The sequence below is a fragment of the Melospiza georgiana genome, chromosome 3, assembly GCF_028018845.1.
Source record: "Melospiza georgiana isolate bMelGeo1 chromosome 3, bMelGeo1.pri, whole genome shotgun sequence".
NCBI classification, from domain to species: Eukaryota; Metazoa; Chordata; class Aves; order Passeriformes; family Passerellidae; genus Melospiza; species Melospiza georgiana.
The window spans coordinates 2,214,808-2,232,215 of record NC_080432.1 but is presented as its reverse complement, the minus strand read 5'-3'; the positions used below and the strand labels follow the sequence as shown (position 1 = coordinate 2,232,215).

At 41.7% G+C, this 17,408-nt stretch overlaps 1 protein-coding gene across 2 annotated transcripts in view; it reads left to right on the top strand.

Moving 5' to 3' along the window:
* Positions 1–17,408, top strand: part of KIF13B (kinesin family member 13B) — a 124,903-nt gene that overhangs the window by 60,693 nt on the left and 46,802 nt on the right. For both annotated transcript variants that reach the window (XM_058020198.1, XM_058020197.1), the window contains exons 11-18: positions 1,524–1,736; positions 6,526–6,636; positions 9,663–9,797; positions 11,826–11,956; positions 13,118–13,204; positions 13,829–14,019; positions 14,628–14,838; positions 16,476–16,638. In XM_058020198.1, coding sequence (XP_057876181.1) covers positions 1,524–1,736; positions 6,526–6,636; positions 9,663–9,797; positions 11,826–11,956; positions 13,118–13,204; positions 13,829–14,019; positions 14,628–14,838; positions 16,476–16,638 — 1,242 coding nt within the window. The remainder of the gene's footprint in view (positions 1–1,523; positions 1,737–6,525; positions 6,637–9,662; positions 9,798–11,825; positions 11,957–13,117; positions 13,205–13,828; positions 14,020–14,627; positions 14,839–16,475; positions 16,639–17,408) is intronic.

Here is a 17,408-nt window from a genome sequence, read left to right as displayed (position 1 = left end):
TATTTTGGAGCTGATTAGTGCAGTGAGGGACATTCCCAAAGTGCAAACAGTTAAGGATGGATTTGGAAGGGGAGTACCTGGCCAGCTCCCTACCTAACTCCAGCTTTTTATGCAGAACAGGGATTGCAGTTGCAGGGTGTCATTCCTAATTTTTGGCCAGGAAATCCCGTGGAATGATTCATTAGTGCTCCTGTTAGTCTTAAAGTTTTCAGTTAAAAAAACATTTTTTTTTGGTACAGAGGGGACCCTCCCAAGCCATGGATTAATTTAGAATAAACACTGGCTAATCCTTGGTTGAGTAAAGTCACGGTGAGATCAGTCAGCAAGCTGTTCCTTTTTTACTGATTTCTGTATGAATACACTTACCTGCCTGTGCTGACTGTGTTGAACACTATAAATATACAGAGATTTATGTTTCATATGGGTTCCATGCCCTTTTGCATGACCAGAGTCAGCCAAGTGCTGCCAACAGCCTGACTCCTGTCAAACTGGTTTAGGCATCACGCAGCCAAAAGGAGAGTCTTGGGGAAATACTTAAAGGGGCATTTTAATGATTGCTGGGGAAAGCTCCACGTGTGTTTTGGAACTGAAATGGTTTGACAAGCAGCTAATGCAGTCAGATTGTTCTAATGGCAATGCCTGACCTACTTCTCATGGGTTATTGAAGATGGAAATTAAGAGCGTGGTTTGTCTCAGAAAAGGATATTGGGTTAAAAACAAATAAACAAACAAACAAAAACCCACCCCAAAATTCCAGGCAAACCAAAGAAACCAAACTGCCAAACAGAAAAAAAAAAAAAAACCTGCTGCACAATTTACACTAGAATATTTTATCTTCATGTATCTATATTTGGCTGAAATTGTAACCATAATCTTGTGGTCAATAAAAAGATTGAATCCTTCCTTCCTTGCTTCCTTCCTTGTTTCATGCCTTTCTTCTCTCTCAACCAAATTCCAGGAGGGTAATTTCTTACATAACTCAGTTTAGATTTGTGAGTTGTGCCAGTGGGAGGAAGGGAAGGGCCCCAGTCTGAAAGTTTATAGGAGTAAAAGCAGCTGTATTGTTTATGAACAGATATCTCAGTAATTTATTTCTTGAAGACATCTGTCTCATAGTCTTTAAAATGAGATAATCTGAATTCATCATGGTTTTTCCTGAGCTCCCTCAGTAGCATCTGAGAAGTGAACACAGTAGTGTTCAATGTAGTGAACACAGCTGAAGTGTTTACATTTCTGGTTTGTAAACCTAAGCAGAAAACATCGAAAGAAAACTTTGAATCCTTTACCAGGCCCTGTGAATCCCAGAACAGGGCCTTTTTTTGGTTCCTGTTGAAACTAAGAAAGCCAAGAGTGCCAGAATCCAAAAATGACATTTCCCAAATGAGCTTTCAAAAACAAACATTGAAAATCACGACCTTTTCTTAACTCACACCGCTTAAACTCTTAACCCAACAAACCAAAATAAAAATATTAATTCTAAACCAAAATATTGATTCTAATATTGATTTTTTCAAACCTTCCAGGACAGCCTTGGGGGCAACAGCAAGACGGCCATGGTGGCCACGGTGAGCCCAGCGGCCGACAACTACGACGAGACGCTGTCAACGCTGCGCTACGCGGACAGGGCCAAGAACATCGTCAACCACGCCGTGGTCAACGAGGACCCCAACGCCCGCATCATCCGTGAGCTCCGTGAGGAGGTGGAGAAGTTGCGGGAGCAGCTCACCAAGGCTGAGGTACAAACCTGAGCCTTGCAATTGCAGAAAACCCCTGCCCAGGCTTAGCTGGTTCTGTGGTGTCGTTATATTGCAAAGGTTCCATATTGTTGTCTCCTTATTGCAAGTTTCGTACCTCCTTGATGTTTCTCATAGTCAGCTCCTCTAAGCACTGATTCTTCCTTATTCTCACAGTAGCCAACTGACTCCAGTTCCCCTTTTAACCAACCAACCCACTCTGTTGTAGCACTCTTCTCATTGGCTACAGCTGTGTTAAAGTCAGGTCTGTTCTTAATCTCTAATAATTGGCTCAGCTGCAATTTCTTAGGGGTAAGATAACTCTCTATACTACCGTTATGTTCTTATATTCCATCCCCCTACAGCTCTATAGAAGGAATTTGTCTTGGTTTGAACAGACAGGTGTCTGCTAAGGAAGGCAGGAGCTTACCTTGAAATGGGAAATGTAAACGCCCTCCCTCCGAATTGTTATGGTTTTGGAATTAAGGGGCTCTCAGGCAAAGATATGGGAGTAGGAATAACAGTTCTTTGTAGTTCTTTACTAGGAAAATTTTTAAAAAATACAAATGCAATAGTACAAAAAGAAAATACTACTGACAGAGTCAGAATATGAACTGACACCCTGTAGAGCTTAGCCAGCTCTACAGAAGGAGTTTGCCTTGGTGGAAAAGACACGTGTCTGCTGAGGAAAGCAAGAGCGTCCCTTGAAATGGAAAATGGAAACGCCCTCCCTCTGAATTGCTATGGTTTTGGAATTAAGGGGCTCTCAGGCAAAGAGATAGGAACAGAAATAACAGTTCTTTACTGGGAAAATTAGAAAAAAAATACAAATGTAATAGTGCAAAAAGAAAATACTACTGACAGAGTCAGAATATGACCTGGCACCCTGTTGGTCAGGGTGTTGGTAGTAGTCCAATTAAATGGTGTCTGCAGCTCTCTTGCAGTGGGAAGGGCTTCCTTCTACTCCTGTAGAAGGGTTTAGTTTTCCTCTGAAGATCCAATGGTGGTGTAGATGGGCCTGGTCTTCCTCTGGGAATCCAGTGGGAAAAGGTTGCCTGTGGCATTCCAAACCTCAGATTATATCCAGGTAGGAATGTTTGGCTCCTCCCCCTGGGTGGAGCATCTCCCAGTGGGATGATGTAATTTTATCAGTCATGCAGTGACACTCACTGGCCCATTGACAGAAGATATTTCCCAGAGGGAGGATTGGTTGTGGAAGACATAAAGAAAACTGCCCAGTTAACAGAAGATAACTGCCCCACCTCTAACAGATGGCAAACAGAATACACATCCCAGCCATACCTTGTAACCTAAGACAGAATTCCATGAGAGAATGTTGCAGAGCGTCCAGGCAATGCTTCCATCTCCCTTTATATAATTTATTTACATTTTTCTGTGTGTCCATCTTGAAACACGGGCATTCATTGAGATGCTGACCACCTTGTTGAGCTTTCTTGGTTTTACTCTGTGAAGCAGAGGACATGGAGACATGGATAGTTCCAGTTAAGACTGGGTGATTTTTAGGCAGAGCTCTGCTGATATTTTTAGGAATTCAGCATGGCCACATCCTGTGAGATGTGACTTCGGTTAAATGAAGTTTTCTTGCCTGTTTCCAGCTGTTGAATCTCTCACAGGCCCTAGGCAATATCTCTCTACAACTCCCTGAAGGAAGTTGTAGCCAGGTGGGGGTTGGTCTCTTCTCCCAGACAAGCAGTGACAGGATGGGAGGACACAGCCTTAAGCTGCACCAGGGGAAATTTAGGCTGGACATTAGAAAAAATGGGAAATTAGGAAAAATTCTTCACAAGAAAGAGTGATTGAGCATTGGAATGAGCTGCCCAGGGAGGTGGTGGAGTCACCAGCCTTGGAGGTGTTTAAAAAAGACTGGATGTGGCACTCAGTGCCATAGATTAATTGATAAGGTGGTGTTTGGTCATAGATTGGACTTGATGATCTCCAAGGTCTTTTCCAACCTATTCTGTGATTCTGCAGTGAAATTTCAAGAGAAGCATGGTCTAAATGTTAGATGAAGGCCAAGAATTAGTGTAACTCTGAGTTCTGTTTCCAAAGGGACAAACCAATGGTGATGTAATGCCTGTGGTTTGCAGTTCAGAAAAATTATGGTTACAACATTTGCATCATGAGGTATGCAGGGAATGCTGGCTGTGATACTGCAGATGACTTGTGGATTTTGGACTCTTCTCATTTGAGCTGCCTAATGTGCTAAGCATCCACTGTGTGTGGATCAGTTTCTTTAAGGTGTCTCAAGTTATATATCATAATATTAAATATCTAAAAATTCGTCTAAAATATCAGCCATAGACTTAACAGTGCTCTGAGAGTTGCAAATAATCCCCATTTGTTTCATTTTTTAGTATTACTCCCAAAATAATGGCAGCTGTCCAAAGTAATGAAGTAGTGTTTCCTAAGGATGAAATAATAAATATTTCATTTCCTAGGTATTAAAATCCCACCCTAGTTGTCATCCCAGTGGCATTGACAAAGAGCAGGGAAAAGCCAGAGCAATTTGCTGTTAAGAGGCTGCACAGTAAAGGTCAAACCCCACATTCACAGCCTTGTGCTCCTTTCAGTTCATTACATTTGTTGCCCATCTAATTGTTCTTCCAGAAATGTGCATAAATAACTTGCTGAAGTGAACAAAAGCACTGACTCATTATGACAGGTTACATTTTCAAAGCTCATTTCCAGATATAGGAGTTGCCAAGTTGTGGGGTTTGGGTTTTATTTGCCTTTTGGTGTCAGTGTCCTTTTCTCTCCTGAACAACCAGGACAGAACTTGACAGTTGACTTTCCCCTCACAGAGCATGGAATTATCCTCTTTTCCCCTTTTATAATCCATGCATTTTGATTGTCTTTTTGTTGGAATTAGCATCATGTTTTAATTTGTCTGTGCCAAGACCACCAGCTTGTCCTTCCTGAACTGGGAGTTCACCTCCTTCTGGCAGAGAAGCAGCCTGTGGGTCTGGGACCCATTTTTTTGGGGTTTAATTAGGCTTTGTAGGCAATGAGAAGAGTTACCCAGGTCATTGTGCAGCTGAAATGTGTGCAAATGTTCACTAATTGTCCAAAGAAATGGTCAAATTAAATTTTATCTGGGCTTCATCATTCTGCCCTGGTAGTGTCCACCCCTTTGCCCTGATGATGTTTTTTTGGTATTGTGAATTTTTGTTTGGGAAATTGCCTTGGCTTCACTTCCCTCCCTGTGTGGAATTCACAGAATCATGAAGTGGTTTTGGGCTGGAAGGGACCTTTAAAGCTCATCCAGTGCCACCCCCTGCCATGGGCAGGGACACCTTTCACTGTCCCAGGTTGCTCCAAGCCCTGTCCAACCTGGCCTTGGGCATTGCCAGGGATGCAGGAGTAGCCACAGCTTCTCTGGGCATCCTATGCCAAGGCCTCACCACCCTCATGGCCAGGAATTCCTTCCCAATATCCCATCTAATCCTCCCCTCTGTCCATGGGAAGCCATTCCCTTTTGTCCCTCCAGACTCCTGTCCAAAATTCTTCTCCCTTTTACCCCATATTTAGGTATTTAAAGCAGAAAAAGCCCACACGGGATACATCAGCTGACAGTTCCTAGTCTACTGTTGTGTCTTGAGGCAGAGGAAACTCCTGTCTTAAAACAGGATTTTCCAATCCTGGCACTTGCTCCTTTTCTTGAAGGAACTGCAGTGTAACGAGGCCGCTCTTTGATCTGGATTCCTGTGAGGAGTTTTGGGTTTGTGGTAAGGAAATGTCTGATGCTGGAGGACGATGCTCCCATTGTTACTTGGCATTGCCTAAATGCCAACCAGCCAAACCCATGTTCCTCATTAGCAGTAATGAAATAATGACATGAGGAAGTCCACAGGCTTTTTGAGCAAGGTTTGTAGAGGAGGAAATGCCACTATGGAGATGGAAGTTTAGAAGTCATAGAATAGTTTGAGTTGAAAGGGACCTTTTAAAGCTCTTCTAGACCAGCCCCTTGCCATGGGACACCTTCCACTATCCCAGGGTGCTCCAAGCTCCATCCAGCCTGGCTTTGGACTCTTCCAGGAGTGGGGGGATGCTGATACCCTTTCTGTTTTTGGGGTGTCTGATGGGTCGCTGTAGGAGTATCTCCTTAAGGTAGTCTGTGTTTGGAACATGGGCCTTGGAAAATTTCACCAGACAAAATTAGAGCTGTGGCAAATTAGGAAGAAAATGAAATTTCAGTGTCCAGAAGCACGTTGTAACGCTTCTTTTGATATTCACTCTGTAAGCTGCATGTAGAAATGCAGAGGTGCATAACCAGAAGAGCTGCATTTTTCCTATAGACAAAATAATACGTCGGGCCATTTAAACATGAGCAATAAAAATATTTTGGTGGCATGGCAGTTTACTAAGATGTGAGGTGTCATTCTGAGAGTTTGACAGCTGAGGGGACATAGCCAGAGCAGCAGGATCCTTAAAAACAAAACTGGTTTTAATATGAGTCACTTGGAATGTAGAGATAAGATTGGTTTCTGTGTGAGTATCTTTGTGCAAATCTGCCAGTATCATGTAATTGGTTTGTGTTGAAGCACATAAACTCCACGTTAACATCTGTACTTGTAACTAATTAAAGAACTTTTGGGTGGATTCTGCCTTTACATGCAATGTGTGTTTTTAAGACCCCTTTACTTACTGCTTAGTGTGCCTTGAAAAATGAGTCATGTTGCCTTTATTCATTCCTCCCATCTGTGTGGCTGCAGAGGGAAAAAACACAGAGCACAACAAGCTTTTCTTGTTTCATTTGCTTTTATTCCTGCAGGCTATGAAATCACCAGAATTAAAAGAACGATTGGAGGAATCAGAAAAGTTGATTCAGGAGATGACCGTGACCTGGGAAGAAAAATTACGAAAAACTGAGGAGATAGCTCAGGTTTGCTGCTTTCTTTCCTCCTTCCCTGCCCCCATTTTTTATGAAAAATAGGTTTGTTTTCTTTGTCTGTCAGTTCATAGAGGTTGTCTGAGTCTCTCCCCACATTTATGGGTAAGTAGGTCAAGCTTGCTGCCCTTTTGAAAAGCTTCACTTAATTCCTGTGATAGATGGGTGCCTCCCAGATTACCACTCCAGTGACAATAATAAATTGTCACTGTATGCAAATGGAGAAGTTATTTAACAAAAAAAAAATAATAAAATAATCCACGGATGAGAGGATTACAGGGTTTTTTTATATTCTTCAGGCAGTAAAATTGTTTGTGATGAGGGAGCATTGAGAGCATTCAGTGCAAGGTTATGGACTGAGTGCCTCAATGCACCAGGCAAAGGGCATTCAGAATGATAAAAAATAGAGCTATCAAGAATCTCTGTGTGTTTTAATAGCTCCTAATCTGATATTTAGGGCCTCAGACCATAACTGGAGATGATTACCTTGGAAAAATGATGCAGGTCACCACGGTTGTTGCATGACACTCCTGGTTCTTCCCACACAAATGCTGATGTACATATTTGCAGAGGGGAGCTTTGGAGGGGGGAGGACTGTGGGGAGGTGATGAATGGTGTGTAATAAATAAGGGGAGAATGGAGCCTCTGGTACAAAGCCCTCTTGTAGATGCCACAATCAGAATAGACTCTGTTGACTTTGGTTTTAAAGATCCATTGTAAGAAGTGCTGCCTGTGACTATGAGGGCTTCCTGCCTTTCAGTGCAATTCCTCCCTGTGTATAAGGGTGGAAAAAAATAAAATAAAAAATAATAATAGTAAAAAAATCCTGCTCTTATCCTACACAATAGTTTCTAGGCTTTGAATGTGTGAGGAGGTTGAAAAACTGAAGTCATGGGTTCAGCTCTTCAGACTAAATGTGCCTTGATGTCTGCTTTACCTCTCTGCCTTTCTGTCTCTAAATTCCCAGCCTGATAGGGATGTTTCAGAGCTGGGAGTTTCATGAGCCTTGAAAAAGGGGTATTTTTTCCAGAGGAGGGATGAGGACAAGTGTTTGTGCAGCACAGACTGTTCCAGGACTGTCTGGAAGCCACTCTGTCACTCCCCTCCTCACCTGGACAGGGGAGAGAAGGTGTAACAGAAGGTTCTTAGGTCCAGATAAGGACAGGGAGAGATAAATCATCCATTACTGTTATGGGAAAAACAGATTTGAATGAGGAAAATGAGTTAATTTGTTACCAATCAGATCAGAGTAGGGTAATGAGAAATAAAAACTAAATCTTAAAACACCTTCTCCCCTCTTCTCCTTTTTTCCCTGGCTCAGCTTCACTCTTGTTTTTATATTTCCTGCCCCCAAGTGGGACAGGGATATAGGGAAGGGGGGTTGTGCTGTGTTCTCCACATGTTGTATTTGATGCTTTTTCATCTGTCTGTCAAATTGTGTCAGGGTAGACAGGAAGGAAGGAGGGATATTTGTAAATCTTTGAGGAAAGGATGAGTCCTAATAGACAGCAAGGACCATCAAAGAGGCATCAATAAGAGTTCAAAGTCTTAAACACTAGTCACATAAACAGGCTATTTTTCACATTTTCAGTGAAGAATTTCAGCATTTGGTATACTTTTAATGTTTTTTTTCAGCATTTAAGTTAATTAACATTAAGTCTTGAGAAAAAAAATTAACAGGAACTGGCTGTTTTTCTCTCAGTTAATCCTATGAGATTCACATTGTGGGCCAAGTTCTCCTTAGGGCAACATGTGCTTTATCTCTGCAGATAATGAGGATTTTTGTGAACTTCAGAGCCTGGCACTGGTGATCGGAAGAGAGATCTTTGACATCACTCTGCAGTTTCTCCTCTGTTCTTTGTTTTTTCTCTCTCTCTCACACACACACATGACTTTCCCTTACAAGGACATCATGATGGGTTTGTAAGCCTTTGTGGAGACAGGGAACAGAAAATCAAGAGCAAGTTGTGCCATTTCTTTGCAATTTTAATCTTGATTAGACCTGGTACAACCGAGCAGGGAATGATCCTGAATATTGTGACATAGTCAATTTTTAAATATAAAGCACACTGATAGGTAAAGATAAACATTCCAGGATTATTCTTATATTGTCTAATTTGATTTTTTAAAAAGTCTCAGCAGCACAGGGAAAGCTCTGTAGGTCTCTTGTATGTTTTTTTGCTTATTCATTTCACCCTCTCCTGTTTCTGTTTCCCTCAGCAATCCTATGAGGATTCTCTCATATTTATTTCTATTTTTTTTTTTTTTGCTGTTGCAGACAGTAAGTCTCACTTGAGTTTCGCTCTGCTCCTGGGAGCAATTCTCAATTTTTCTATCCCAGTGGATTTTTTTTGGAGAAAAATCCCTTTCTGTTTCTAAGTCAGAAATGTTTAATGTTCCTCTTTCACTGTTCTGGTCTCACCCAAACCCTTCCCTTTGAGAGATGGACATTTTTTGCACAGTAATGCTTTGTTGGGCATTTCTATGAAGTCTTTTGACAAGAACAAAACACCATCCAAAACGCTGCTATTCTTGTTCAGCAGGAAGTGTTCTTTGCATTACTTAAATAGCAGGTTGCCAGTTTTTTGTCACTTTGATTGCTCTGGAACAAAGGATAGACATGGAGGTTGGCTTGGCAAGGATTTAACTTAACTTCTTGCTTTTTAGCTGGAAAGGGAGAATAAAGGGCTCTAGAGATGGCTTTGTGGTAGCATTTTGCTGTTCCAGTGAGGTCATGGAGATGCTCTGCAGTGCTGCAGGAGGCTGCTCCCAGCTGCTTTCATTTCCCACTGGGAATATGGGAATGTGTGGGACCAAAGCACGGAGCCACAGGAGGAATCACAGATACCCCTGAGCAGATACAACTGAACCTTCTGTGCCTCACCTGTTGCAGAAGAAAGAATTTTCCTGTTCTAGAAGTATCAATCCATCATTTTTGCCTGGTGGCTCCTGCAGATGGGAATGGATTTCAGAATGTTTGGGCATCAGTCAGCTCAGTTTTGATGGCTGCTCTCTTCCAGGAACGTCAGAAACAGCTGGAAAGCCTTGGCATATCCCTGCAGTCCTCTGGAATAAAAGTTGGGGATAATAAATGCTTCCTGGTTAATTTGAATGCAGATCCAGCTCTCAATGAACTCCTGGTGTACTATTTAAAGGTAAAAATATATCTTTGTATATAAAAATTTTGTCATGTCAGGCCTCTAATTCATTTGGCAGAGGTGTACTTGGAGAGTTGTATAAAACTGTAAATCTAAAAATATTAAGGTTTATATGAGTACAAACTTTTTATTTGAAATGTAATTCTTTGATGCACGGGAAAAAATTGAGGATTTGATGTTTTTGTTTATTTTGGTTTTCTTTGGCATTTTTTAAAAGAAATTTAGATGTGTTCTTTTTGAGAAACTGTTTCCTATTCTGGGATGAGGTTTTTTTGTTGGTTGGGGTTTTTTTATACAAACTTTCACAAGCTTTTACCCATGAAATTGTTTTATGTGAAAGTTGGGCATATCAGTAGTCAGCTTCTCTGTGTGTAGTCTAAATTCTGGCTGCTGTCTTCAGTTTATGAAATGCATTTTTAATCCTCTTGGTGCAGCTTGCTAGAAGTGAAAAACAAGTTCTGTTCTGCCTCAGCACTTGTGATGTGCAGTCCCTGTTTCTGATATTAACCATCAAACACAAGATGTGACTTTTGGACCCTGTGCTGAAATATTTGGGCAGTTTATTGTGGCTTTTACAAATTGTAGATGGAGGACTCAGGAGGAGAAGCAAGGTACAACCATTTTAAAGTCACAACTTGGAGTGCAAATTCTAAAAATTTCACAGCAAACATCAGCAGTTTGAGCTTCACATTAAATCATTCTGTTGCCTTTGAAGTGGGGTAATAACTCTCAAAACAGCCACAAAATCAGCAATTAAGCTGAAAGATGGTTTTTGTTTAGTCAGTCTTAGGAAATATCTGATCCTCTTTTATATCAGCCACCGTGGCTCTGCGATATCTCAATGGAAACGAGGGAAAACACTTTCTCCATGTTGTATCTGCTAAAAAAACACATTAAAAAGGAGAAAAGAGCTGAGGTTTTGGGAGAGGTTGACTCTTTCCCAGACAACTTGCACATAAAAATGCAGACTCAGCTGCTAAATCACTGACAGATACTGAGACAGATCCCACTTTGTCCCAGTGGTCACTGGGGACAAGAATGAGGCAAAGCCTTTGGCCCATCAGTACCAACACAAATGTCTCAGGTGGTTCTGTGCTCTTTTCCTTTGAAAACTCCATGGGGTAGATTTTGTCTCCTTCAATTAGTCTTTGTCGTTTTTTTAATAACTCAGATTTGTCTTTCTCCTAGGGAATTTTGGTTTAAAAATCCCTGTGCTTTGAAATTATTGTGATAAAATTACTTGCAGGTGTTTTTCCTAAAATCCTGAGATTTAACTCTCTTGTTTCTCAGAATATTTGCACACTTTCTCTCTGAGCTGTGTGTGCATCAGGTCCTTCAAATACTGAAAAACAACCTGAATTGACTTGTCCAAACTGTTAAATCTTTCCCTCAAAAATTGTTTGGAGATGCCTAAAAAAGAGATTTCTGTCCCAAAATGGGAATCTAGCCCTGGCAGTGGTGGAGTCCCCATCCCTGGAGAGATTTAAAAGCCTTGTACAGGTGGCATTTGGGGACATGGGGCAGTGGTGGCCTTGGCAGTGCTGGGAATGCTTGGATGGTCTTAAGGTGTTTTTTCCAACCTCAGCAATTTTATGTGGGAGGTGGTTCTTCATCTCCCAAATCCCCCTCACCTTGAGTATCCAGGATTTTCCTGAGCTGTTGCTGATCTAGGTGGAACCTCCATAACCACCATGGATCTGCCGCTGAGAGCCTCTCTAAATTCCTGCCTGAAATCCTTTATTCCTTTGGCTTCTACAACATTCTGAGGCACTGGATTCTTCCATTAAATCAAAATTATCTTCATTTTCATGTTTAACTGTTACCTGTAAACTTTCCTGAGTGCTCCCTGCTTGTTATTGTGAGACAAAAAATTTATTTTCTTCTCTCTTTCCCTCTAAGGAAAGTATTGAACAGCTGTGAAATTTTGGGACCAGATGATACAACACATCCAGAAGGAGGAAGGGTGAATGAGACCCAGTGAACCTCTGCAATCCATCATTAACATCTGAATTAATTTTTCCCCAGGAGCACACATTAATAGGCTCAGACAACTCTCAAGATATCCAGCTGTGTGGAATGGGAATTCTTCCTGAGCACTGCATTATAGACATCACCCCAGAAGGCCAAGTTATGCTGACCCCTCAAAAAAATACCAGGTGAAGGAATAAAATGCAGCCACAGCTGTTTGATACTTGTCATTTTATCCAATATTTTATGATTAATGGTGCACAGAGATACTTGGAAAACAAACTTCTCGATCTCCTTCGTAGTAGGAAAAATTCTGCTTTTACATTTTAATTGTCACCTGTTCCTCTGTCAACTCATGTTCCATTCCAGTGGGATTTCTCTCAGGGAGGGTGTTTGCAGCCCAAATTTTTAAAGAGGAGATGAGTAAATTGCATGTGCTTTCAGTAAGTAGATACTCACTGATTTGCAGCTGTGTAGATGTAACTCCTATCAAAATTTGAATTAATTTTCTAGGAGATCTGTTGATATGCAAAGAGCTGCTGAAGCATTTGTTGCTTTATTCAATTAAGTAGCTCTACTTGAGAAGCAGCTGGCATATTCAGATTGATCACAAAATGACATGCAGAGTCAGCATCTCCAATAACTTATTGTTAATGCACAAAATTCAAACTTTGCACATTTACCCTGATTTGTGGCTGATCCTGCTTGGAGCAGATTGGACTGGGTGACAACCTGAGATTCCCTTCAAATTTGAGTTATCCCACAATCCTATTTTCAAACTTAATCTGGCTCAGAAATAAAAGTGATTTCTGATTTTTTAATTAGTGTCTTTAAGCTGTTCGTGTAGCAAAGGTGTCTATTGCCTTATTCAAATATTTCTGTTTTGTGTCTGTATTTCAGAGCAGTGTGCAAGTGGTTTTTTCTAGTGACTTTGTTTTCTCAGGCTGCTCATTTTTAAGCCCTAATTTTACTCCCCAGACACAGCTGTAGTAATATCTGTCTAAATGTACTGAACTTCATGAGCTTAGGAGGTCAAAAGAAGCTGAATTTGAGCAAAATATTCCCAGAAAATTCACTGATCTACCCGGTGAAACAGCGCTGGGTAGGTCAGTGAATATTTGAGCAAAAGATGCTGAATATTGAGCAAAATATTCCCAGAAAATTCACTGATCTACACAGTGAAACAGCACTAGGTAGATCAGTGAATTTTCTGGGAATGTTTTGCCTGTTTGCAATCCCTAAATCTCTTCTCCTACCTTTACTTGTTGCAGTAATGGAAGTAATACTGGGAGGGGAAAAAATGAAGCTTCATATAAATATATTTACTTTAGATTTTTGCCTTTTCCCAGGACATTTGTAAACGGCTCTGCTGTCATGTGTCCCATCCAGCTCCACCATGGAGACAGAATCCTGTGGGGAAACAACCACTTCTTCAGGTAACAGAAGTTATTCCAGGAATTGTAAATTGGCACCCACTTTGTTTTGATTTAAAGTACAAGGAAAGATGAGGATTATAAAAGCAATACTGATGCTAGACTGGTTTTTAATGCTAGATGTTATTACTGTGCTCTCTGTCCCCTGTAGTCCCACCTTCCTGTATCAGACAGGATCACTGGTAGATGTTTTCTGTTCATGACTGTGCTTTGAAACCCTCTGAAATACCTCAAAAATCAGTGGATTTGAATGATAATCTAAAATGTCGTTCCTTTATTTCATGCTTAAAAGGAGAACCCACATTAAAAAGTGAGCTATCACTTTGTTATTGCCTCTAAATTATTTGGATGTGGAATGACTAAAAAATGTCATGATTATCTAAACTGTGTTATTGGTAGCATGAGGTACTTAATTATGAGAATGTAGAATGGATTAATTAGTTTACCTTCTGCTCCTGCTTTTGCCTTGAGGAAAATTATACCAACGGGAGATCAATAAAGTTTGAAAGGAAAAAAAAATCTTCTGATTTCAAGGCTTTGCTGAATTTTAACAATATTTGAAAGCAACCCTGTGTTTCAGATCTGAGCAATTTAATAATCCTCTAAAAATTTTCCCCTTATTTAAAGGCTGAATTTGCCCAAGAAGAAAAAGAAGGCAGATCATGAGGAAGAGGAGCGGGACAACTCCATGAAGTGCAGCAACAGTGTGGAGCAGCTGGATATAGATGGAGACAATTCCAGTGAGGTGTCCAGTGAGATTAACTTCAGCTATGAGTATGCCCAGATGGAAGTCACCATGAAGGCTCTTGGTAGTAATGGTAAGGAGCCCCAAAAGTTATTTGGGAATGTTTACAAAATATGAGAATAACCACAGACTTTTTCCTTTATAACTTCCTTTTGGAGAATTTTTCTTGTGAATGACTCATCACAGTCATTTTTGTTCCTGAGGAGGGAAAAATAACCATGGCAGACTGTTTGGTTTGGCAGTTCTTGCTGAGGGGAAAGCCAGAAGTGGAATGCTGGTGGAACTGCAGTCTCAAATCAAAGTGTTTTCACTTGGCTGTTTATTTTTCTTGTGTTATGTCTCACTCAGGCATTAACTGCAGTGATTTCTGTCTCTGAAACCGTGTTTTTGAGTTTTTGTGGTCTCATGTAGCTGTCCCAGAATGACATTATTTTGGGAAACAGGAAGACTTTTCTTTTTTTTTTTCCCTAACTTGGACTTTCCCTTTTCTTAATTCTCTTAAATAATCTGCCTTGTAAACATTTGTTTTGCTTCAGAATTCAGCAGCACTTTTTAAATGCACGCTGCAATAAAACCAGAATCTCTCTTTTTACCTGATACCTGCGCTCACACCATACATCCAGGACAATCCTCAGCATGAATTTCACTGCAGTACTTTCTTCATTCTCGAACTCTGCCTAGACCCGATGCAGTCAATCCTGCAAAGCCTGGAGCAGCAGCACGAGGAGGAGAAGAGATCTGCCCTGGAGAGGCAGAGGCTGATGTACGAGCACGAGCTGGAGCAGCTGCGGCGCCGGCTCTCGCCCGAGAAGCAACATTTCCGCAGCATGGACAGGTTCTCCTTCCACTCCCCCAGCGCCCAGCAGCGCCTCAGGCAGTGGGCAGAGGAGAGGTGGGTACCCCCCTGGGGCCACCAGGGCCGTTCTGTCGAATTTCTGCAGCAAATTTGGTGAAATTTTCGTTGTGCTGCAATTGCGGCGGGTTTCTGCGAGGACTCGTGTGGGGGCTTGGGGAGGACATGGCCAAAATGTTTATCTAAAAATCACGGAAGGGACATCAAAGACCATCAGGTTCCACCCCTGCCATGAGGAGGACACTTTCCACTATCCCAGTTTGCTCCAACCTGGCCTTGAACACCTCCAGAATAACCAGACCTACAGTGGTAGAAAATATGAGAAAATAATGAGTTCCTAATAGAAGCTCTATCCTGATGAGCAGCAAATTTGGCTAAAGATGTGATTGGGTGAAATTTTGAGGTTTATATGTGAGTTGGTTCTTTCATGGGTCATGCATGACTCAGCTGCTGGAAAGTTTTTCCTCTTGACTCAGATCCAGCTGTCTGACCTGGGCAGGTTCTGGCAGGCAAATAAAAAAAAGGGAGTAAGAGGATGATACAAATAATTTTAATTCAAATAATTGTAAAAACCATCTAATAACCACAGAGGGATCAATGTCCACTCTGCCTCTTGCTGGGTGATGGCACTGGGGTTATTTACTTCAGCCCCTAAATAATCTTTTCCACTCTTGCTGTCAAAAAGAGCAGCTGCAGGAGGAAGATGAAACCCTAAATAAATGAGTGTGGTAAAGATATTGTCATGAAAAATACAGATAGAAAAGCAACTTTGGAATTAAAAATTATTTCAGCCAGCCTGACAAGGTGCTAGCTGTGTGCCTGGGATGTTTTGTAGCACCAGATTCCTGGGCTGCACAGTTGCCACTTTTTCTCACACTTGCCAGGAAAACCAGTGAGCAAGTGGCTCGTGTCTGAATAAACCTTTCTCTGTAACATGGAACATCCACATCTGTGATGGGAAAACTCTGGAATGAGCCACACAAAAGCTGCCTGTTGAGCAGATGCATGGAGAAGTCTCCAAAGCCAGCAGCATCCTAATTTTCATATTGCTAAATTCATACAGACGGGGGGAGGATTTTTCCAGTTAAAATGTAATTTCATTAGCCTGATTTTTTGTATTAAAAATACAAATTATATAAATATAATGATAAAATCATTTTGGTGTGAAGGGACCTGAAAGTCCTTCCAGTCCCACCCCCTGCCATGGGCAGGGACACATTCCACTATCCCAAGTTGCTCCAAGCCCTGTCCAGCCTGGCCTCGGAGACTTCCAGGGATCCAGGGGCAGCCACAGCTTCTCTGAGCACCCTGTGCCAGGGACTCCCCACCCTCACAGCCAACAATTCCTTCCCAATATCCCATCCATCCCTGCCCTCTGGCAGTGGGAGGCCATGCCCTGTGTCCTGTCCCTCCATCCCTTGTCCCAAGTCCCTCTCCAGCAGTGCCCAGACCTTTGCACAAGATCTGCTCAAGTCCGGGGCTTGTGAGCATGAGGTTGCTCCTGGGTTTTCTGGAGGGGCTCACCTGTCCAATATTTGTAGCAGCCCCACTTTAATGTCACCTGTCCCTTCCCTCTTTAATCCTCACCCACAAGCTCTCAGTTGCCTCCTCATCCATTTATTTTGCTTTTCATGAACCTCATGATTTCCCCTGTCTCCCCATTCCCGTTGTTCCAGGGAAGAAATGCTGACCCACAGCCTGAGGAAGCTGCGAGAGCAGATTGTTAAAGCCAATCTGTACGTGAGGGAAGCCAATTTTATTGGAGAGGAACTGGACAAGAGGACAGAGTACAAAGTGACCCTCCAGATCCCAGCTTCAAGCCTTAATGCCAACAGCAAGGTACAGTCACCCTGACGACTGAATTAAATGGTTGTTTAGTAAGTTTGTCCCTCAGTGTTCAGATTTCTTTTACTCTGATTCTAATGGTTGAGTTAGTTTTCCACTAATGTGCATTAAATACATCTCTGCTACATCCTTATCTTATTTTATACCATGAAAATCTTACAATGTCCCTTAAAAGATAAATATTTGGGTGCAAGACCTTTCCCCTGGTGTTGAAGTTCCCACTTGCTGCTGTTGCAGAGTGACAAAGTCTCTGCAGGTTGGGTAACATCTGTTGCAAGTGTTTACCATCCCTTTGTGGACATTTGACTTTGCATCATCACAGTGAGCTGTGAAAATTCTGCCATCCCCATTATGGAGGGAGGAACTGGAGCAGAGAGGATTTCAATTATTTGTTCCCAGGCATCGTAGAAATTTTGGAAGGAGGGATCTGAACCCAGACTTCTGTGTCTCAGGCTGACAACTAAAGCTGGTGTAATTTCTTGAAGCCAAATCAGTATTTTGGTGATACTCAGACTGTCTTTAGTACGACAGATGGATTTTATTCCAGGATTATAATTGTTGTCAGTTGTTTTAGAAGTTTTTCTCGCAGTCTTCTAGAGAAGACACATCCAGAGACAGGATGATAAAGGGGGTTAAGTGTCTGCACTAGTTGAAAGTTGCAGGCATTGGTAATTTTAGCTGGAGCTCCAGGCCTGCTCTAACTTGAGGGTATTTGTGAAATACTTAAATGTTCCCATTTCTAACACTTTATGCAAGGTGAAAAT